Consider the following 21,171-nt stretch of genomic DNA (forward strand, 5'->3'; position numbering starts at 1 on the left):
TGGGGAAAGGGAATTGATTTTCTACCATTTGGCATACTCTAAAAAATAAAGTGAATAAATACCACAAGACCTGAAAGTTCCAGTTTTACAAATGAACTTACATGAATTACTGAAAAAGGCCAGGATAGCAAAAAAGATAGTATGTGAAAGGGTTCTAATCCCTTTTTGTTTTGTGTATTACATGAGAGTGGATCATTTTCTAGAATTAAAACCTAAAATATTAAGGAATTATTTATTTTTTTATTAAAGAGGACTATAGATAGTCTTTTTTCATGGACTTAAACCAGGAACAGGGGATTCCTAATAGTTAATTCTTAATTTGTGTTTATATCTGAGTAGTGTCTATAGTCATGTATTTCTGACTGCATTCAGAATAAAATTAAATCATGCTTTTTCTGTTAGTGAATTTATTCATGGATAAATTTATTTCGATTGAGAACTCTTTTGTCTATTGTCTAGAATTGTGAGCATGAATGCCTACTAAAAGGCATTTCCCAAGTCATTGTGGTGGTAATATTCAGCATAACTTTACTGCATCCCTTTTTTAATAAAAAATGTAGAATCTTTTACCCTGTTTATTTTACAACTAGAATGTTCTGGAGCAATAATTTTTAGCAATTAAATTGCTCAAAGAATTCATCTTAGCAACCAAAGTGTTAAAAAAAAAAGATCTACCTTCTTTTAATGAAGAACTAGTTGCTTTATTAATTAGAGGGAAGTATTATGCCAGTTTAATCACTATTAGTATATGATTTTAAGAGCCATATGATACAAATTACACTCTTTCAGGAACTCCAGACAGAAGAGTCAAGGGTTGAAAATCATCCTTAGAAATAGGTTTGATCAAGCATAACTATAAGGGTATGCCATCAAGATCCTTTATTAGTAGCATTTATAGGACTTTGTTTTACATTTTTCACCTTTTCCCCACTGTCATTGAATAAAAGCTTACTAGAAATGTGGGGTTCGAAGGTCATTTTGCTTGAATGTACTGTAAGGTATTCCCCTCAGGTTATTATATGAGATAATAAGTGAAACCTGTCGCCTCCAACTCCTCACCTATGTTAAGCCAAGCTTCTCTTTGTGTGCACAGGTACAACAGAATAGCTCGGGAATGGACTCAGAAGTATGCGATGTAATTAAAGAAATTATTGGATAACCTCTACAAATAAAGATAGGGGAACTCTGAAAGAGAAAGTCCTTTTGATTTCCATTTGACTGCTTTCTATGAGCCCACGCCTCATCTTCCCCTGTGCACATGTTTACCTGATACAGCAGTGCTGCGTGTTGTACATACTTGGAACAACAAACTAGAAATACTGTACTTCTGTACCAACATTGCCTCCTAGCAGAGAAGTGTATGTGTGACAAGCCAGTTCTCCAGGCGTAACCTAGGTGTGAGACTAAAAAACTTCCATATTTGACTTAAATTTGGATAACGGCAAGGTGAGGGGTGGTAGGTATGGTGTGTGCTTGGATGGGGGAGAAAAGCTCCACTGACCTGTAGGAGATTGTAATTAAGTGGAATTCTTTTAAACTCAAAACAGTTATGAAAAGCAAGGTGAAGAACACAAAGCTATTTCTGTATTCATTTTATTTGAAGGACCTACTATGTCTTAGGTGAAAGTTATGACCAACCAGATTAAACTCTACCCACATCCTGTATTTTAAGGTCTAAGTTTAACTGGTCAACAATTAAATGGATTGGAGCTATTAGTATATGAAGTGTGATGAGCTTTGTTCCCAACTCTTTTACATCTCCTCACCCTTCAACTTTCATCTTTTCAGCCCCCTTTTCTCTCCTCCATATTCTTTGGTTTGTATGTGGTTTCTCAGTTAATACATAGCTAATAGCTCTTATTTTTCTTATGTTTTTAACTGCTTAGGTCTCTCTGGATGTAAGGGTGAAAATTCATTTGATGGAAATACTTGTGTATATTTAAAGACCCAATTGCTCCTCTGGAGCTTGTACGTTCAAGAATGATTAATCTGTGTAATAAACTGATTACTACAGTCATTACATAAAATTTTGTGTGAATAGGCTTTTTAATTTTAAGAATTTTGTCTAGCCGAGATTAGTGGTGGATTTTATCCCCCACCCCTGAAATGTTTTCATTTATACTGGTTGCATTTCAAAATCATGAAACAACTCCAGTTTACATAGTAAAAAGGCTATCTTGAAAGTAATTTTACTGAACAAGATAAGGGCATAAGCTTAAAAGCATTTCCATGAATGTGCAGTATTCCAGGAACATGACTGTTAAACTAATTAAGAAATTTGCTTTATTAATGAAACTAAGCTGCATTTCAAAATCTGTGACATTCCCTTGGTACATAGGCCATAAAACACAAAGGCATTGCTATTTGGTAAGTTAAGCTTCTGTGATTGTGATTGTAAAAGAAAAACATTGACCAAACCTGGGAAACATGAGCACAATCTTGTATTGGAGAGTCTACATAATTACTTTGCACTAACATTTGCAGGATGTTCATCCAATTTTAAATTGTACTGTATGTGGCTTTTTGAAGTCTTCCCATGACTCTAGTAAAATGTAGTTTGAAACTTGTAAACAACTGTGTTTGCCAGAAACATCATTCGTGTGAACTAGGCAAGTTACCTTTTATTCTCTCCTAATCTAATTGTAAACCAGGCCAGCCTGAGGCCATAGCAGACGCTCTCTAGTCACCAAGTTCTTTCAAATGCATCTTTACACTCTTGCACAAAAATTGAGGAATAAATGTCCACTGCTTTTGGTTTTAAACTTGTTTAACTTGTCTTATCTCTCAATGTCAATACTCCATCTTGGAACTAAAGTGTGACACAACCTGTAACCTCTTAAAGTGCTGCATTTTAGCTACTGGCTTCACTAGCATTTCTAGAGTCTTGACTTTGCAAAGAAAGTTTGATTGTTAACAGTTGTAGGGAAGGGAGTTAAAATTGTGCTCTAACCTACAATCACCCCATATTGTCAGTATCATGAGCAGGTGGGAATTCACTTTTTTGCTTGCTATTAACTGTATTGTCGACTATGGGTCAGTGGCTCAGATCCCCAAAAAACAGCTCTTTAGTTGTCTGTCAGAGAGCAGCCAGCATATTACCATTTATTTGGTTATAATGGTTATAATGTAGATATTTTCACAAGCATGCTGTTAAGTATATTTCGCTAAATAAAAGCCATCCTCGTGTGCCCAGCGAACGGGTTTTACATGGTCACAAACATTAGACCCTTGCATGCATTTTGGTCTCGCTTAATTGAGTATGGAACATATAGTCTGCATACATATACCTCAGCTAAAGTGAAGACTCAGCGAAGGAGGCTGCTTCCCCTGCTCACAAAAGTGTGTCACTCAGGCTGGTTCTCATCTGGAATCATATTACTTTTTATAGGAATGTCTGACTTTATCACATGTGGAAATTAGGCTGACGTAACCTTGATTATCTTGGTGAGGTGAGGTTACAAGAGAAAATCAAGTTTATGGGTTCCCTTTGCTTAACATGGAGTGCGTGCCCAAGCAGTAGTTGGAGCAGTCTTGTTTTTGTTGTAAAAATATATGAAGTATAGGGAACATCAGGGAGGTCTGTAGACAGAAGATATCTGTAGATATCGTAGTAGTCAGACGGGGACCCATGATTTCTGCACTGACCTAGCAATAGAGATATTCCTTTTCTATTTCCTACTGCTACAATATTCCACTTTTTAAAAAAAAAAAATGATTTATTTATGCATACAAGAGCTGGGGTGCAGGCCAGGGGGTGGGGGTGCGGGGATTCACCAAAGTGTGGGAAGCTGAATAGGGGGATTGACTGAAATATACTGCTGAGGGGAGCATGGGGCAAGACAGGAGAGGGCTGCTGTGCCATGTGGGTTAGCTCCCTGTCTGGGAATCTTACAAGCTGCAGTGGCTGTGGATCGCTTCATAGTGCTGAGACGTAACCCCTTGCGCCACCAGGGAGGCCCTACAATATTTCACTTTTTGAATCATTCCTCTTTGCTTCGATAAGTCACTTTGAGCCCTTAGTAGGTAGTCAGGAGAACTATTTCTAAACCATAGTTAGAAAGCCTATCAACTATAACTGTCCCTTGTTTGCAATAAGATGAAACTGACGTCTCAATCTGCTTAAGATAACCCTTAATACCCCAATGACTGGGTTCATCAGTTCCTGGGTCTTCTAAATTATGAACATCTTTCCTTTCTTTACTCAGGAATATGCATCTTTATTAACCATGCACAAAATTGTTAGTCTTAAGGATCCATCTTCCTTTGATTCCCTTGTGAAACACTCTTTTAAGTTATGGATTATTTTACTGGGTGTGATGTCATGTAAGAGCAAGCATGTTTTCAATATAAAAATAATCTGTGAAGGTAACAAACTATCCAGCGTGCAATTTATGTACGACCAAGAAGAATTAAAAATAGACTTCCTTTGGGACACTCCTGAATTTTTTTTTTTTATTTTTCCTTATGATAAGCATGTATTTAGATGAAAACTGGCTCTGAGTTACCCTGTACCCTGCAAAAAGCCTTCCTTAAAAGCCTTTTCCTAAGGAGCCTCCCTGGTGGCGCAAAGGGTTAAGATGCAACATTTGAAGCTGTCCGCAGCCTCTGCAGCACAAGTTCGATCCCCCGGCCAGCCAGGGAGCAACCCACATGGCGCAGCAGACCTCTCTTGGCTCGCCCACTGCTACCCTCAGCAGTATACTTTGGTCAATCTGCCTGTTCTGTTCCCCACTCAGTCTCTGGTGAATCCTCTTCCCCCCACACCTCTAGCCTGTACCCCAGCTCTTATGTGCATAATGGCTAAATCTTTAAAAAAAAAAAAAAAAAAAGCCTTATCCTAATCTTAGCCAACGCTGGTCTAAGTAGTTGGTATTCAGTCCCCTGTGAATATTTCCAGGCCAATTCCTGGGATGGACTTAGAAATGTGAAAACTGGCTATGGGATCACTTTCTTAGGGTTAATATTCATGAATCAAATACATTCTCCCGCTCTTGCCATATCTTACCTTAGTCAATATAAGTGGGAAAACTCAAAGGTTGGAACTGACTAAAAAGCCTTTATACCCTTTGACCTCAGTGGCTGAATGTGTAACAAATCATCAACTAGCTTTGCCTTTTCTCAGTGACTGCTCCTAAACTGGTTGAGGCAGAGCCAGATATTTTTGTGACAAAGTGATCATTTTTCATCTTCAAATTATTTGTAGAGCTGCACCTGCAGAAAAGGTAAAGTGTTACATGTCTTTAGCAGATGTAAAACTATGAATACTGTAGTAACAAAGCATCATCTTCATAGTTTTCAATCAAGTAGAGGTCTGTTGTCTTTCAACCTGTGTAAGGTGTTGCTGGTAGAGTGGCCTCCTCCAGGACAGGCTCCTGATTGCAGTATGCTCTGAAAGCAATGGGAAGGCCAAGAAGAAACCACTGTGTGCCTGGCCCATCTTCTTGGGAGGAGACCGCTCCTCCTGTCCAGGAAAGAGCAGCCCTAGCGTTGGTGAATGTTCTTTGCTCCTTTTCAGAGTTCTCTAAGGCTGTGAGGGGTGACAGCTGCCATTGAGTCACTTGTTCTCCTATTTGGAGTTCTTCCTAAGCATTTAAAAATTGACAAGTCTTACAAGTACTCCCCCTGCCCCAAATTGTATAACCTTTAGATAACAATAGTGAGTAGGGAGGGTATAGTTTTGTTGACCTTAGCTAATCCCCAAATTGCCAGCTTTCTCAGGTTTGCTGTTTTCCATAAGAACTATGATGGTAGCTTTGGAAGCTGCAGAACTCCTTAGGTCCCTGACTTGGGGGTTTTTAGAGAGCCACAAACACACTCTCACGTTTTGGCTCCAAAGCCGGCACCATCTCAGGTGTGTCAAAAGATGTTCCATGCTTGAGGTAGTTGGCGAAAGCTAGGCTACCTAATTAAGGGATAATACCTGTAGGTTGTTTCCCTGACCACTGCTGCTGTCTTTGGGAAGTGTGGCTGCTTTGGAAAGGGTGTTGTATTTAGGGTCACGGAGCCCAGGTCGAAGGGCACCAGGGTTTCCAGTCACCTACTACAGTGTGGGGACAGGGGAACCAAGGCTTTCTCAGACCTTCCAGAGAAGTTGAACTCTGGAAAGATGACTCCATTCCATCTCAGCCCAGCTTTCCCTTGGAGGATGGGTTGGGGGTGGGGGGGGGGACATAAGAGGAGTGGGGGGATGGGGAAAGCTTTGGGTACATTGTAAAGATTGTGAGGCAGGTACTATTTTCATGAGGGTGAGTTCAGCCTCTAGTATGGATAGAAAAGGCACTTTTGAAATTTAGATAATGCATTTTGGGGAGGGTGGCCGAATTCCTTTCTGATTTATACTCTGATACACTGTGTCCCTGGACTCATCTCTACATCCTATCCCTGCCACCACCTGACAGCTGGATGGGTGTGCCCACAGATGGAGGAGGTGACTGAAGTGTATTTGCCTGGGTAGAGTGAGCCTGTGTCTGAGTGGGTGCTAGTGCCTGAGTGGCCAGCAGAGGGCAGTGGTGACCCACAGCTGTAACAACCATGAGGCCGGTTGGTGGTCAGTAAATCTGCTTGGACAGAACTGAGTGGGGATTTTGGTTGGTGTGGGGAGGCCTGTGTCCACTTGGTTTTGTTCACAGTTCATCCAGAACTAGATGGGCCAGTGCTTCGTTAAGTCAGGCTCCATCTTAGCTTGATCACAGTGAAGGAACACACTAGCCCAAAACCTGCCAAAAGTGGCAAGCCCCACCAGCTCCCCTCTCCCTCTGCCCTTCCTGTTGATAGAGGAGCCATATCTCTCTATGTAGACAGCTTAGTAGGGTCCAAGTGAGGGCCTTTGCCCACCTGACTCTAGGTTGCACAGGAACCAAGGCCTGTCCATTGCTTCATATGAACAAGGGGATCTCATATCTCTGGCAGGTCTTGGCCTGGTGCCCACTGTTACCTTTTCCCAAGAGGCAGGCAGTCCCCGTGACTCCAGCCAACTAGCCTGCTCCAGTTGTCTATGGATCACCTACTCTGGGTAACCAGGGAAAGGTTTTCATACCCCGAGGAGTGGAGACTGGAAGGGCAAAGCTAAGATGACAGGAGCGGGGAAATGGTCTTCCCTTGTCCTTTTCAATCTTTCTTGTGTTTGGGGGCCCCTGGCTCTCCAGTCTTCCAGCCCAACAGCTGTGAGCCTCCAGGGCCACTACCCGGAAGCCAGCTGCCTCTTCTTGGGGAATTCTTTGAAATCCCAAGCTTGGCCATCTGGGTATGCAAATATCTCCAGATTTGCTGAGCCCGCTGAGTGGCTGCACCCCAGGCAGAGCTGTGAGAATTACCACCACTACCCCCAGATGGGAAAGCTGCCTAGGGACAGTTGAGGCCTGGAAAACCCAAGACTTCATTTGCGGAGAGACTCAGGTAGAAAGGCTTTCTGGGGACTCCCCAAGACCTGCTCTAGTTCCTAACTGTGAGTGACTTTGCATCAAAAGGTGAGTTGGGGCACCCTGGGGACCCTTCCTGGAATGTGAAACTCTGGACCTAAGTCCCAAAAATAAAGGAGGAGGCCTTGGATCTAGTTCTGGCTGGAGAATGTGGGAACTACATGGAGGGAAAGCTCCTGACTTCCTATCATGCCAGACCCAGGATGTAGAGATTGGTCTGAACAGCCCAGAGTAGAGCCAGCGGCCTGGTCCCCAGAATGCCTTGCTCTCTTCCAGTCCTCCCCCTGGGGCTGGTTATCTGGCTGCAGCAGGAGGAATGTGTGCTCTGAGTGGAGAAGGGGGGTGGGGTTCAGGGTCAGGGCGGAAACCTGGGAATGTGGACTCCCTGCCTGGCCCTGTCCCTGTTAGAGGGAGGGAGCCATGGAGAATGTGGCTGACAAGGCCCCAGGCGTGGGAACGTGTAGGCCTACATGTGTGTGAGTATACGCGGGAGGGGGTGCCCATGTGCGCAGGAACTTGTGAGAAGATTGTGAGCATGAACATTCCTTAGTGTTTATGCATATGGGTGTGAATCCAAGCCTTTGAGGAACAGGAGTCAAATCTGAGTTTAAATCATAGGCCCAAGCCTTTTCAGTTGTATATTCTTAGACAACTAACCTCTTGCTTGATTTTCTCACTTAGAAAATGGGTGCTTGGCCTCCCGCCTGGTGCATAGACAGTGTTAGAGAAAAAAAGTTCTGTGACTGGCTATTTAAGGAATCAGGGAGGGAGGTGGCAGGCATGGACAGTGGGGCATCTCTCAGATTCTTACGCAAGCGGGAGTTTCGATCTTTTGAGTAGAACCAGCTCTTGGTACCCAGGAACTTAGGGCAGGTTGTCCAGACCAATTTGGGGCCCATAGCTGACATTACCCACTTGATAAGATTTATAAAAGTATGTCTACAAACAGAATGGGTAGACATTTGGATGAATATCCTGGCCAGCCCTGCATGTTCCTGACCAGCGTCTGTCCCTCTGATTCTCTTGGGGGACAAATGGGGAGTCCAGGTACCCCTTCTGGTGAATAAAACCCTAGAGGGAGTGGTGGCAAGAGTTGCTTTAGCCACTTGGGGTATGTGTTGTGGAGGGAGACCAGACCTCCACCAGCTGTTTTCCAGTACTGCCAATAAGGTTGCAAGAGCCATGGGTAATTGTAGCAAAGCCCACAAGCCAAGATCCTAGCTTTAGCTTCCTGGTTTTAGATCACAGGCCTCTGTGTGTGTGTGTGTGTGTGTGTGTGTGTGTGTCGCGTGCGTGTGCGTACACATGAGCAAAGTGAGGTGTTGTATAGTCTTGTTGCCCCAGCCCCCAGGACTTGGGATCCCAGCACAAGGAGGTGAGGGAATGGCCATGGTCACATAGCCAGGCAAAACTAGGAATTGTTGGAAGTCTTACTGGGTGGAACCTTTAGGGGGAAGCGCCCTGGCTGCAAAGGATTCCTGAAAGTCCCTGGGAGGCTCAGGCCTGAACTGGAGGAAGTGAGGGCTACAGCCTAGCTGGGCCCTGCATTGAAAACACAAACGTGGCCTGTTAAGGGTGTGTTGAAGGAATGACAGATCTTGGCCCTGCTCCCGTACACATGCACAGAGGGAATTGGGGTGGGGATGGGTAAATTGCTGAGATCAGGGGGCCAGCCCTGTTTCCTGCTTGGATTAGGGGTGTTGTGGGGACCCGGGAACTGAGGTCTCCGTTTCGGTATGGGGAAATGAAGGCATGGAGAGGAGAGACTGGTTAGCAATGGGCCTCAGGAAACTTACAAGAGGTTCTGGGACCCTGTGTAACTGAGTGGGTCACCCCTGGGAGGGATGAGCTTTGTGTTCTAGAGCTCTGTGAGAGTGGCAGGAAATGGGGCCAGTAGCTGTGTACTAGTTGAGTTGCACCTGGTGAGATATTTAGGGCGGTTTCCCCACCAAAGTCCCAGAGTGTCTGTGGTGGGTGTGACTGTACCAGGGGAAGTGATAATGCGCGGCCACTGTGTGGGTGGGTGAGCAGTGTGTGTTGTGTTTCCCGGGTGTGTGTAATGGCAGAACTAGTTTTGCTGGGGCGCATCAGTTTCCTGGAGAAGAATGGACCTGTCTGGAGAAAAGTGGGGCTCTTAAATAGCACAGCCATATGCCATTATGTCACTAGGTAGTGTACGACCACCAGTAATGGTCCCAAGACCCTCTTGTGTCTTGAACATTTACCATGTGCCTGGCCTTGTAAGTTTGCTGGTTTGCCTATGCCACAGCATTCGTTTGTTGTGCCACATGCAGGCTGTGCCACCGCTGCATCTGTGTCTTAGCCAGGGAGCTGCTTGTCCCCTGGTAGTGTAAGGCCTAATTGGAGGATGTTCTTTGAGGTATATAATCTGGCTACATGACTTTTTGCTTTCTTGGATGACTTTGTTGTGCAGTCAGGGTATGTAACCCGCTGCTGTTGTGTGGCTGAGACCAATGATTGGAATTAAGTATTACTCATTTTGTGTCCTGGTGATGTTGTGGGTGTGTATTGTAGGGTCATCTTTGTAGTGAGGTGAACTGGTTGTGTGGTAATTGTTATATGGTGGCACTGCTGCGGGTCTGTGGCCCTATTGTGTATCCATATGGACCTTTTATTTGACCCCGTTGTGGAGTGACTTGTGTCAGGTACAGTTGTGGTGTAACTGCATGTGCTGAGTATGCATCCCGAGTGGCCCGTGGTGATGGTTCCCTTGTACAGATTGTGTGTTGGTGTGACCCTTTTGTGCCCCTTTGCGGGTCTGTTTGTAGTTTGACCTCGGCCAGGGTACCCCCACCCCTGCCAGGCCCGCTGCCCCTCCCCCGCGCTGTCCGATCGATCGCCATTGATTGTCCCTGACGAGCTGCTCCACTTTCCAGCCAATGTCAGGAGGGGGGATCTCCGCCGCCCTGGCGGTGTCATTTCCACACACTCCCTGGGCTGCCGCCAGCGCGGGTGCCGACAAGAGCTGGTCTGGATCGCCCGGAGCTCGGACCGAACCGCCCACTCTGCGCCAGGACGCCCCCGACGGTGCGACCCCCGCCTGCCCAACCTGCGGCCCGTCCCCGCGGCCCCTGCGTCTGCGGGCCGGCGTGGCCGCAGGAGTTTAAGCGGGACCCCGGGAGGGGCGCTCTCAGCCCGTGAGCCGGTTCGCCCTGGTGGGGGCGCTGGCCGTTTCCGGCAGGAGGAGGCGCCGCCGGGCCAACTTTGCTGTGGCCCAAACAGATGCTAATGATTTTCCGGGAGGCGCCGGCTATCTCTGGCCCCAGCCAGCCGGTGCTGGGCCCTGGCCAGGCACAGACACTTCCCCACAGGATCCCCGCGGAATGACCAGTTAGCCGCGAGTGAACAGTGGTGGTCGCACACTGCTCGGGGTGCTCCCAGAATTGCGGCTGCGTGGGAATGTTTGTTCCCTGTCTACCCAGAATGCCACTGCATCCTCCTCTGAACCCCTTCCCAAACCCCACACAGGCCCCCAAGCTGAGGAAACTGAGGCTCAGAGAAGCTGGGTCCTAGGTGCTGCAGACCCAGCCCCTGCTCAGCTGAGTGGGTCACCCTCTATTAGAGTCACCACATCTGGGACTCTGGCCTCCTTGGTCCTCCATCGCCCAGGAGCAGAGCCAGTTTCCAGACTCCCCCTGGTGGAAGTGCTGACGTGGCTCTGGGCAGCTGTCTGGGCCGGGAAGCGGGGCAGATGTCACAGAGCCCAGGGGAGGAGGCGGCTCCGTGGGGAAGGCAGCCTCCTGCCTGGCCAGACACAGCCTCCTCCCCCTAGGCCTGGCTGTCAGTCTGGGGCTGGGGCACAGCCTGCGGGCTGACCTGTTCTATCTCCAGCTCCTCTGTGTGGCTACTGACAAGTGCTATAACCTCTCTGGACCTCCTCTTCCCCTGTCAGAGTAACAGCACCAGCTTTGGAGGGGTGTGAACCTCAAGTGAAAGCAGAGGTGTGCAAAGTCTGGACATTGTTCCTGCTCAATAAATGTCAGCTATTCTGCAAGTGGGGATTTGGTAATGTCCAAAGGCAAAACTGAGTCCTAGGGATTAGTGAGGGAAATACCAGCTGGCTTCAGAGGTCACTCCAGCCAGTCACCTGTCTTGCTGCCCCTGGCCCTCTGCATTTCTCATGCCTGTCTAGCTCTGTTCCTTCTCACTGAAGTGTCAGCCCCTTTCAGCTCAGCAGGCTGCCAAGCTCGAGCGCGTGAACACACACACACACACACACACACACACACACACACCATCGGTGTGGTTCCCTCCTATCTGGCCGCCACATTGGGTCCCTGGAGCAGCATAGCCCCCTGGGAACAGCAATCGATGGGGCGGAACAGCCTCCCTGACAGATGGACCCACGGAGGCTGGGCTGCTTCAGCAGAGCTCCCTAGGAAACCAGAGACAGGAGCTGAACCGCCATGGCTGCCTCCTAAATAGAAATGGGAGGGGGCGGGGGGAGGAGGAGTAAAAGACCAGAACTTCTTCAGACAAGCCCTAGGCTAGGCCAGCCCCCTGGGGATGGGCCTATAAGGGCACGCCAGCCCCTTCACTTTTCCATAGGCCCAGAATCCTCTTGGGTGGAAGGCTCCATAGAACTTGCTGGTAGGTAGGATATGACTGCATCCGCCTCCATGGGCACAAGAGTTTTGCCAGGTCCCCCATCATGAGCACTTTTTCTAACAAGACCAGCTGTTGAGTGGGTAGGTGGGCAGGCAGACTGCTTACCGCTTTCCTCAGGTCACAGGGGCCTTTAAAGCCAGAATGGCAGAAGGACCTCTGCATGTGTGGGTGGGAGATGATAAGCCAAGGCGCTGTGTGTGTGTGTGTGTGTGTGTGTGTGTGTGAAATGCCTCTTGCCCCCCTACCAGGCTTCCAGATTAGTCCGGGAAGTTCTTCCCAGGGTTTCTCTCTCAACCTCAGCACTATTGACATTTTGGATGGTTTACTCCTTTGTCCTCTGCATTGTAGTATGTTCAGCAGCACCCTTGGTCTCTGCCCATTAGATATTAGTAACACCAGTTTTGAGAACCAAAATGTCTCCAGCCCCTGCCCAATATTCCCTGGGAGGCAAAATCAGTCCTAGTTGAGAACCACTGGTCTAACCTCGGGGCCAGCCTCCTGGGCTAGAAGAGTGGCGAGGACCATAAGTCCTTGGCAATGGTGGAGGAGTAGCTTACCCAAACAGCCCTGTCTCCAGCTCTCAGGCCCAAGAGGGTGGGAGACACCCTCCCCTACCCCCGATGGCCCCAACTGCTGGCTTAAAGGGAGCCATGCTTGCCTGAGATGGCAGGGTTGTTGGCGTCATTGCTCAGCTGTGCCAGGCTTGGTGCCAACACCTCACTGCTGAGACTACACGGCGGGGTGGGGGGGGGGGCGGAGCGGGTGCAGTCATGGGGGATACTCAGGCTGCCTGGGCGGCCTTCTGTCCAGCCAGCTTGAGATGGGGGAAGCAACACGGATGATCAGCCTCCTCCCTCCCCTCAGTACCTCTGCTGCCTTCCCCTAGACTGTTGGGGTACGGGTGGGCCTGGCTAGCCTCAGAGCCAGTGGGCACGGCTGCCGCAGCAGGAGAAAAATTGTGGATACAAGTCCAGCGGGCCCAGCCAGCTGACAGCTGGGTCACCTGAGTGCCGACTGGCCCCCCCAGGAAGGGGAGGGGGGAAGGCACTGTGGGCTGGCTAAATGGTGTTGAGTCACCGGATCAACAAACTCTTGAGCCAGAGATTGGGGAGGGGGTTCCCTTTGAAGTCATAGGCGCCTTCTTTCTGCCTAAACAGGCAGACAGGCATTGAAAGTTCTCTGGTATATAATTTCACTGCTGGGAAGTTCTTTCTTCTGTCTAACCTGCTTCCTCTCCCCCCATTAGCATCCACCCTATCCTGGTCTCGCTCAGGATCAGAGCCCAGCATGCTAGGCTCTCTGACCAGGGTGTGCCATTATTCTGGGGGGAGAGAACACTCACCCGAGGGAGAAATTTTAGTCAATACACACCCGTGGGTCCCCAAGTGAGCCTGGCTGAGGGGGTGGAGAGGGGTGTTGGTGTCAGTTGACAAACCAAGACCCACAGAGAGCAGGGCTGCTCTAAGACACATGGAACCCAGCACCAGCCGAGGGGTCCCATGGTGGGAAGGAGGAAGTGGCTGGGAGGTGGGCAGTGGCTTTGTAACCAGAGATGGGCTAGGAGGGCTGAGGCGGCAGCTTCGGGCTGGGGTTTAAAATAGCGCCTCGGCCTGGCCGGGATCGGGTTCGGGTCACCCACAAGGCAGTGTGGCCACCACCATCCGGTTCGGGTTTCTTGCCTTTCTTGATTTGATGGAGGGGGCTACCCGGGCAGATTGGCCTGAGAAGTGTCCCCTGGCCAGACTCATCTGTCTCCCTTCTCTTCCACACCCACCCCCATGGGACAGGTTGCCCCAGCTGCATCTTGATGCCCTCCCCCCTCTTCAGTAAATGTTTATTCAACACCAACCAGGGACCAGGCTCTTACAGAGCCTAGAGATGACTAAAGCTTTGACTCTGTTCCACGCCCAAGGAGTCCTGGCCCCCAAGAGTGCACAGAAGGGACAGGGGGCCCGGTATTCAACAGTGCCCCTCCACATTTCACTGATGTCCTGGTCTTACCCTGAAAGCCCTAGGCACGGGGAAGTGAGGGGCAGAAGTCCCTGCCACAGGCTATGGGAGATCAGGGCTGGCCCTCAGACGAGACTTCCACCCGTGAAACAAAGGCTTCTGCAATGGGAGGAGAGAACATCCTCTCAAAAGCCAGTGATCATCCTTGAAAACTCCCCAGAGTGGTTCACTCTCCCGGTGTTCCCCGCAGAGAAGGACCAAATGCAATGACCCGCCTGCTCCCGAAGGCAAAGCCGGCAGACACCATCTGAGAGCGCGTGCCGGTCCTCCTGTGTCCAAGGAGGGTGCCCACTTCCTCGGGCTGGCCCAAGGGATAGGGAGAAGGGTCAGGAGATGTGGAGGGAACCCCCGCTTCAGTTTTTTGAGAGATGTAAGTTCTAGCCTTTTCATCCCCCCATCATGCTGTTGAAAGGAGGCGATAGCTGCTTCAAGCAATATTCTTTCTGGGGGGCCTCCCTGGTGGCGCATAGGGTTAAGCACCACACTATGAAGCAATCTGCAGCCTCTGCAGCACGAGTTCGATCCCGGGCCAGCCAGGGAGCAACCCACATGGCGCAGCAGACCTCTCCTGACTAGTCCGCCGCTCCCCTCAGCAGTGTATTTCAGTCAATCTGCCTGTTCTGTTCCCTACTCTGTCTCTGGTGAATACTGTCATCTCCCCGCATCTCTGGCCTGTACCCCAGCTCTTGTATGTATAAATAAATAAATCTTGAAAAAAACAACAACAATATTCTTTCTCACCACAGCCCCTTCCGCTCCATTCTCCCTGGCTACAGTCTCTGGGCCCACCTGGGTGGTGACAACTCCTCGCAGTTGCCCCTGGGGCCTGACCCCACCCTGCCCTTCTTCCCCAGCAATGGGTCTGAGTGTGAGGAGGTGACACAGGCCACCAAGCCAGCTCAGGAGCAGATTCCCTCTCTCCCACCCGGGTAACGGCCAGCCGTACTGACAGAGCTCACATATATCTAAGAAAGCATCTTGTATATCTTAATGATTTCTCAACAGCCCCTGATTGAAGCATGCCCAATTTAGCTGTGCCGTAAGTAACTTTTTATATTTCCTCAGGGAATCATTTCACTTATGAATCTTTTCTGAATCTGCAATCTCGATTAAAAGTTGATTTTAAAAAAAATTTTTTTTGGTCTCCGTCTCCTCTGCTTCTGAGATGCCTCCCTAGTGAAAAGGGTGGTAGCACCATCAATCCTCCCTCATCAACCTGTCTGGGCCAGGAGAATTCTTGGGGGGAGGAGCGATAGCCAAGCCTCCCCCTCTGGCAACACCTGGGAGTCTGAGACCTGAGGGGGGGTACCTCAGAAGAGGGGCTCATACAGCTGAGGCAGAGAACCCCTACGTCCTACCCACAATACTGACTGGCCTGTCCACATCAGGCCCCCCCCCAACTGTGTTACTTTGGGGGGTTGTGCGACCCATTCTGCCTTTAGGGCTTCTCCTAACTTCAGGAATCTGAGAAGGGAGAGCACAGACTGGTTGTAATCCTGGCCCTGGCCCAGTGCAGCTGCTCCAACCTAGGTAAGTCACCTCTCTTCTCAGAACCTCTGTTTCTGAATCTACAAAATGGGGGTGTGGTTGCTAAACATAATTGAGCAGAAGAAGAGTATTGAGCACAAAGCCTCCAGAAAGGCAGTCTTTCTTACTTCCTTTGAGGGACCCCAGCACTGGGAGCAGTGGTAGTGTTAGGGGGAAAAGGATGTCCCAAAGCAAATTCCATATAGGCTTTGTGGACTCCACCCCCACCCCAGGTCAAAGCCAAAGACACTGGGAACTCCAAATCCCATCACCACCAAAGGGAAGGTGGCTGGGACCTGAGGGTGGGGTTAAGCAGCCAGGTGGATACAAAAGGCAGACACGTGGGCTTTGGGGGGCTCTCCATTTTGGGCTCTCAGCCAGCTTGCAGCGTCCGGCCAGCTCTGAGAGTGACTTTGGGTTTCCAGGTCGTCGGATCGGGTAGGACGCATTAAAGACTTTATTTCCCTATTTTCTCCCTGAGTTGTACATTTTCCTTATTTCTTTTTCTCTTGTAAATAAACCTTTTATTAACCCTTTTGCGTGTGTCTATAATAGAGTATTCATAAGTCCCTTTAAAGCGCGCGGGTGAGGACCCACAGCCAGGAACCCGTTTAATATCGGGGTTGCTCTATAACAGTAGAGGCCCTATCCTGGTGCTGAACATTATCTAGTTAATTTGCCTCAACCCATTCATTGTCTAGTCCTGGTGACACCCTTTGAGGTGAAGTGGGTGGGACTGGCACTCTGGGTGAGAATAAGGCCTGGCGGGGTTGGGACTTGCCCCCATCCCTGCCCCAGGGAGGCCCACCCAGGGCTCCAGACTCTCCCTCAGAAGCAAAGGTCATGCCTGCAGTGGGAAGCCTGGAGGGCAAACTAGGGTGAGAAGCTCTGAACTCAGAGAAAAGGGCCTTACACACACACACACATACATACACACACACACACACACACACACCTCCCACTTTATGTGGTTGGGGGAGGGACTTGCCCAGGTGCTGGGACCTCTGACTCTAACCTCTAACCTCTGACTTCTTGCCTGGGGTGGGCTCTCTAAGGGCCAGAGTCACGACTGGGGATGGGGCCTAGGGGACCTGGAGGCAGAGGCAGAGGCGGCTATGGGAGTTAACGATTTACGAGGGGCCCCTTCCTGAGGCCTCCCTCCTCCCAGGCCCTGCAGGCAACCCGTGACTGCCCAGGCGGCTAGACACAGAACCAGTCCCGCCAGTTCAAAGAGCAGTTCATCCTGGGCCCACCCCCAGGCCCTGCCTAAACACCCCATTCTCTGGAGTCTGAAGGGGAAGGCACAATAGGGGTTATGGTGGGGTCCCCTGATTTAAAGAGAGAGGCGGGACCCCACTTTCAAAAGCCCCAGTGTGAGGGGCATTTATGACCCTGCTCTGGCCTCTGGCTACCAGGTCTGTGAGGGGAGCCCCACCCGTCCACCTCCAGCAGGCCTTCCCCATGCCACCCCACCCTAGCCTGCAGGTCTTGGGTAGGGCACTCTCAGGCCAGGTTGGCTTCTGGATTCCCAGGACACCCTTCCCTTTGGCCTGGTCTGGGGCCTCCAGGTTTGGGAGGCCCCTTTCAGTTACCTCCTGGCCCCTCCCTCTTCCTGACCCTAGGGGCCCTAGAACCACAGCTTCATGATTGTGCCAAGAAAAACCAAGAGTTAATATCAGGGGCATGATGCCCCCGAAGCTGCCCTTCCCGCCTCCCACTTCCACACACAGCCCGTGCTCCCGGTGCCTGACAGAGAATGGGTCTGGGTCTGGTTGTCGGTAGCGTTGTACAGCTGTGCCTGGGCAAGGGGACGTAGTGTGTGTGTGTTGGCCTGGTCTCTCCTCCTTCCCACCTTCACCCCAGAGTCATTTTGTTCTAGGACTGGAATTCCCCCCTCTACCCTACTCCTTTCCCCACTGTTTACACAGCTCAGGGCCAGGCTTGGACCACCACACTGACTTCTCAGGCATTTGCCTTTTAAGAGACAAACCTGACTTTCCTGAATTTTCCCTTTAGTTTCACAGCTCTCCTCTCCCTTCAAAGGTCATGGGGACAGAGTTTGGGAGACCAAGGGGTCAATGGTCACTTGTGAGGCCTGAGGCCCCAAAGCGTCATGGACCCATCTCTGGCCAGTCAAGCTTCTCTCTGTCCCTGCCCATATTTGCACCCCCAGTCCTGGCCTGGGATTTTGGCTGAGGCCACAGTCCAATGTGACCCCCCTGAAGACTATTCCGCACCCTGGTCTGAGGTGGGGCTCCAGATGCCCTTGTTCCCTTCCTCTGTGATACAATGAGCAAATGAAATAGAGGGGTAGACTTTAGGCCAGGATTGGTTCTTATTATTGGAGACCCGAACTCTGACACACCGCTCCATGCAGCCATGTCCCAGTTACCAGATATTTAATCCATGACTGACAGTAGCTGATAAATGGCAGTCATGTAAAAGGTAGGGCCTCCCCGGTGGCGCAGCGGTTGAGCGCTGGGTTGCGAAGCTGCCTGCAGCCTCTGCAGCGCCGGTTCGATCCCCGGCTGCTCCCCGGCCACCGGAGGAGGGTCCCATATGGCGCGCAGACCTCTCCTGCCACCCGCTGCTCCCCTCAGCAGTGTACTTCGGTCCTTCTGCCTGCTCTGCTCCCCGCTCTGGCTCTGGTGAATTCTCTCACCCTCCCGCGCTTCTGACTGTACCCAGTGCTTGTATAAACAAAAAAACAAACAAACAAACAAATAAATAAAAACATGCCTCTATTTAAAAAAAAAAAAGGTAGCTCCCTTACACAAGGACTGGATTTAAATTCTGAATTTCCGAGCAGGTGTCCAAGTCTAAGCATGAAATTAGCATGTCCGCATAGAGCAGTAAGTGTGGTACCGCAAGTATAGTAAGTGCTCAGGAAGATGTTGGCTGCAGTTGTTATTACTGATATCTACCCAATGGCAGGTTTCAGACCCGTGGAAGTAGTGAGGGGCAGAGAGACAAATGAGCAAATAAAAGCTATTTCTGTGAGTGAGGTCACTGACCATAGAAGAGGGGCCGCAAAGTCTGGCCACAGAGTACAGTTGTTCAGCGCATGCACTGCAAAAAAGGCCCCTGGCAAAGGGAGCTAGGGAGACTGAAAGCCCATGACCTGCTGCCACAAGGGGGTACCTACATCTGGCAAAAAGGGACATTGCTTTCTAATTTGCACAGAGGTTACTGGGGACCTTGTAGAAATGGGCCAAACTGAGGCTCGTGTTGGAGGCAGAGAAGGTTCCCAGTGGGGGTTAGGCATACTCTGGGTCTTCAGTGAGGAGTTCACGAGTTGAGTTTGATGAAGGCCTTTCTGCTCCAAGGGAACAATAAAAGCAAAGCCAAGGAAACTCAAAGGGGAGTTTGAGGGCGTCACTAGTATTTAGGTGGTGTTCGGTCATCAGGGCCCAGGGATTGCAGGCAGGGAGGAATGGGGTCAGTTAGGGAAGCCAGGCCTGAGTCCTGTGGGCGCTGAGGACTACGGGCTGTGAAGCTGGCAAATGTCAGGCAGATCTGTATGTGAGAAGCCACACTAGGACAACTCAGGAGGACCAAGGCCAAGGAGCTGCAGGTTGCAGTGGAGATGAGCCAGGTGTTAGGAGAACAGCTTTGTCAGTCTCACTCCAGTTGCTCATCTGAAAAATGGAGATGCGCTATTGCCCAGGCTGATGTAAGGCTTCAGTGAGATGAACTATTTAGTTAACCATGTAGCATAGTGACTTCCTCAGGGTAAGGGCTTCATAAATGTCAGTTATGGGAATTATAACCAGGATCCAGGTGGGCAGAGTCTAGGTACATTCACACAAATACCCAGAGGACAGGGCTGGTGGGTGCAGGGCCCTCTCATCCCCCAAAGGTGCTAGAAACTTAAGGAAATACTTTCTGAATCTAAGTTGATTAACTTAAATATTCCTTTCTGGAAGCAGGGAGAGAGGAGGGAATAGTGAACTGGGATTGCCCATGAGAAAGATTTTGCTCCTATCTTCTCTGGTTCCCTATGGATTGAATAGGTAAGGGGCTCGCTGTCCCTGCCATTCTTAATTTCCAGGTGAAGACCCACTCTCCGAACTGGGCAGACGTGTCAGCATCCCTTCCCGAAGAGAATAGCACTGGGATCACCTGCCTCATCTCGTGGCTGCCTGTAGCCCCTTGACCTTTGCCCTTTAGTGTTGAGGAGAGGGCAAGAGACCTAAAATAGAACGTGGAAAACTAACAGCAATTGTCTAAGGTGGAGGAACTTCTACTATCTAACCCCCTGCACCGGCAACCCAGGGGTCCCAGCCGCATTTCTTGGGTCTTAGTTCTCTAAGGCCTGCTGCTTATTCCTGGGAAACAGGTTCTCACAGTGTGTGCCTCAGCTTCCCCAGAAAAGGCATCAGGGTGGACTAATGGCTTGAAGCACCTAAACCTGGGACCCTGCCTTTACCCTTGTTGGGTCAGTGGCCAGTACATTATCTGACACTCAGGGTAGGCCCCAGAATGTCTGTCTTTGGTAGTTTAGGAATGATAATCTAAAGATGTTCACTTGTCTTAAAACTGTCCCCATAGCAAACGCCTTGCTTTTACTCACATGGGTATGTGTTGGGTGCTGGAGAGAAGCTAAACACTCCCATAGGGAGCTAGTCCTTGGCACGTAGTTAAGGAAGGACACGTCTCAGCGTTTGTGGAAAGGGAGGGGATGTCCATGTCTGGGGATGGGTCACTCTTTGTGGCCTGAGAGGGGTAGAGAGGCAACATATTCTAGATGAACTCTGCTCTTTGACACTCTCTCACTGCCTGCCCCCCTTCCGGTTGGACTAAGGTCTCAAAGCCAAATTTAGAAGACTTGAGGGTTCTCCCCCACACTCCCCCTCCCTTCACCCCCCCAGCTGCTCCCTAGACACCCAGGCCCCAAGGCCCTGTCTGCCTGCTTCCCTCAGAGACAGGCAGCAGAGAGGAGAGGAAGCAGCCAGAGAGGTGGGCGCTGGTTTCACTTCTTCCACTGAGGCCAAGGGCCTGTGGCTGGAGGCACCGGGTTGCCACAGTTAACTCCCTGTTATCTGGGCCCCAATCGATCTCAGGCGATCTCAGGCTGTAACGTTTAACCCCAGGCAGATTTCCCCAACTACCCTGACCCTCCCCAGCCAGAGTCGGGGATCTGTTTTCTTTGCCTGGAGAAGGAAGTACAAACCCACCCCCCCACCCCCCCACCCCACCTTCACGATTTCTACGGAATTGGAGAAACTTTCCACTTTGGGATTATCTGCAGTTTGGGATTATCTGAGCCTGGGATTCATTCTATGGGGTCTCTGAGGTGGGAAGATCTCTGCTGCTTTAGGATTAGTTCAAACTGGGCAGATGGAAGGGGCGCTGAAGGAGGGCGAGGATCTGCAGGGCCAGATCTATACTCCGGGGCAGTAAGAGAGCAGGGCTGGGTTTTCCTTCTCCTTCAACCAGTGTCTATTGAGCGCTGCTCCGTGCCAGGCACGGTTTCAGGGCCCGAGTTTGCAGGCCGCGGACCAGGGCTAGGGGTAGGTACCACAACGCAGCAGTCTTAGCCTCAAGACTCAGCTTGAACTGGGGCCGATGCAGGCGACAAAATGTC

General features: G+C 50.0%; 1 protein-coding gene across 1 annotated transcript in view; it reads left to right on the top strand.

The window, feature by feature from the left end:
- The window catches only part of UBE2D2 (ubiquitin conjugating enzyme E2 D2), a gene marked incomplete at both ends in the record, with an annotated part of 48,076 nt that extends 46,937 nt beyond the window's left edge, over positions 1-1,139 (top strand). The window contains one exon of the mRNA XM_084252130.1: positions 1,094-1,139. Within this exon, the coding sequence (XP_084108256.1) occupies positions 1,094-1,139 (46 nt within the window). The remainder of the gene's footprint in view (positions 1-1,093) is intronic.
- Positions 1,140-21,171: the final 20,032 nt, after the last annotated feature.

The sequence above is a fragment of the Talpa europaea genome, assembly GCF_964194135.1.
Source record: "Talpa europaea genome assembly, chromosome: 13".
In the NCBI taxonomy this organism is placed as follows: Eukaryota; Metazoa; Chordata; class Mammalia; order Eulipotyphla; family Talpidae; genus Talpa; species Talpa europaea.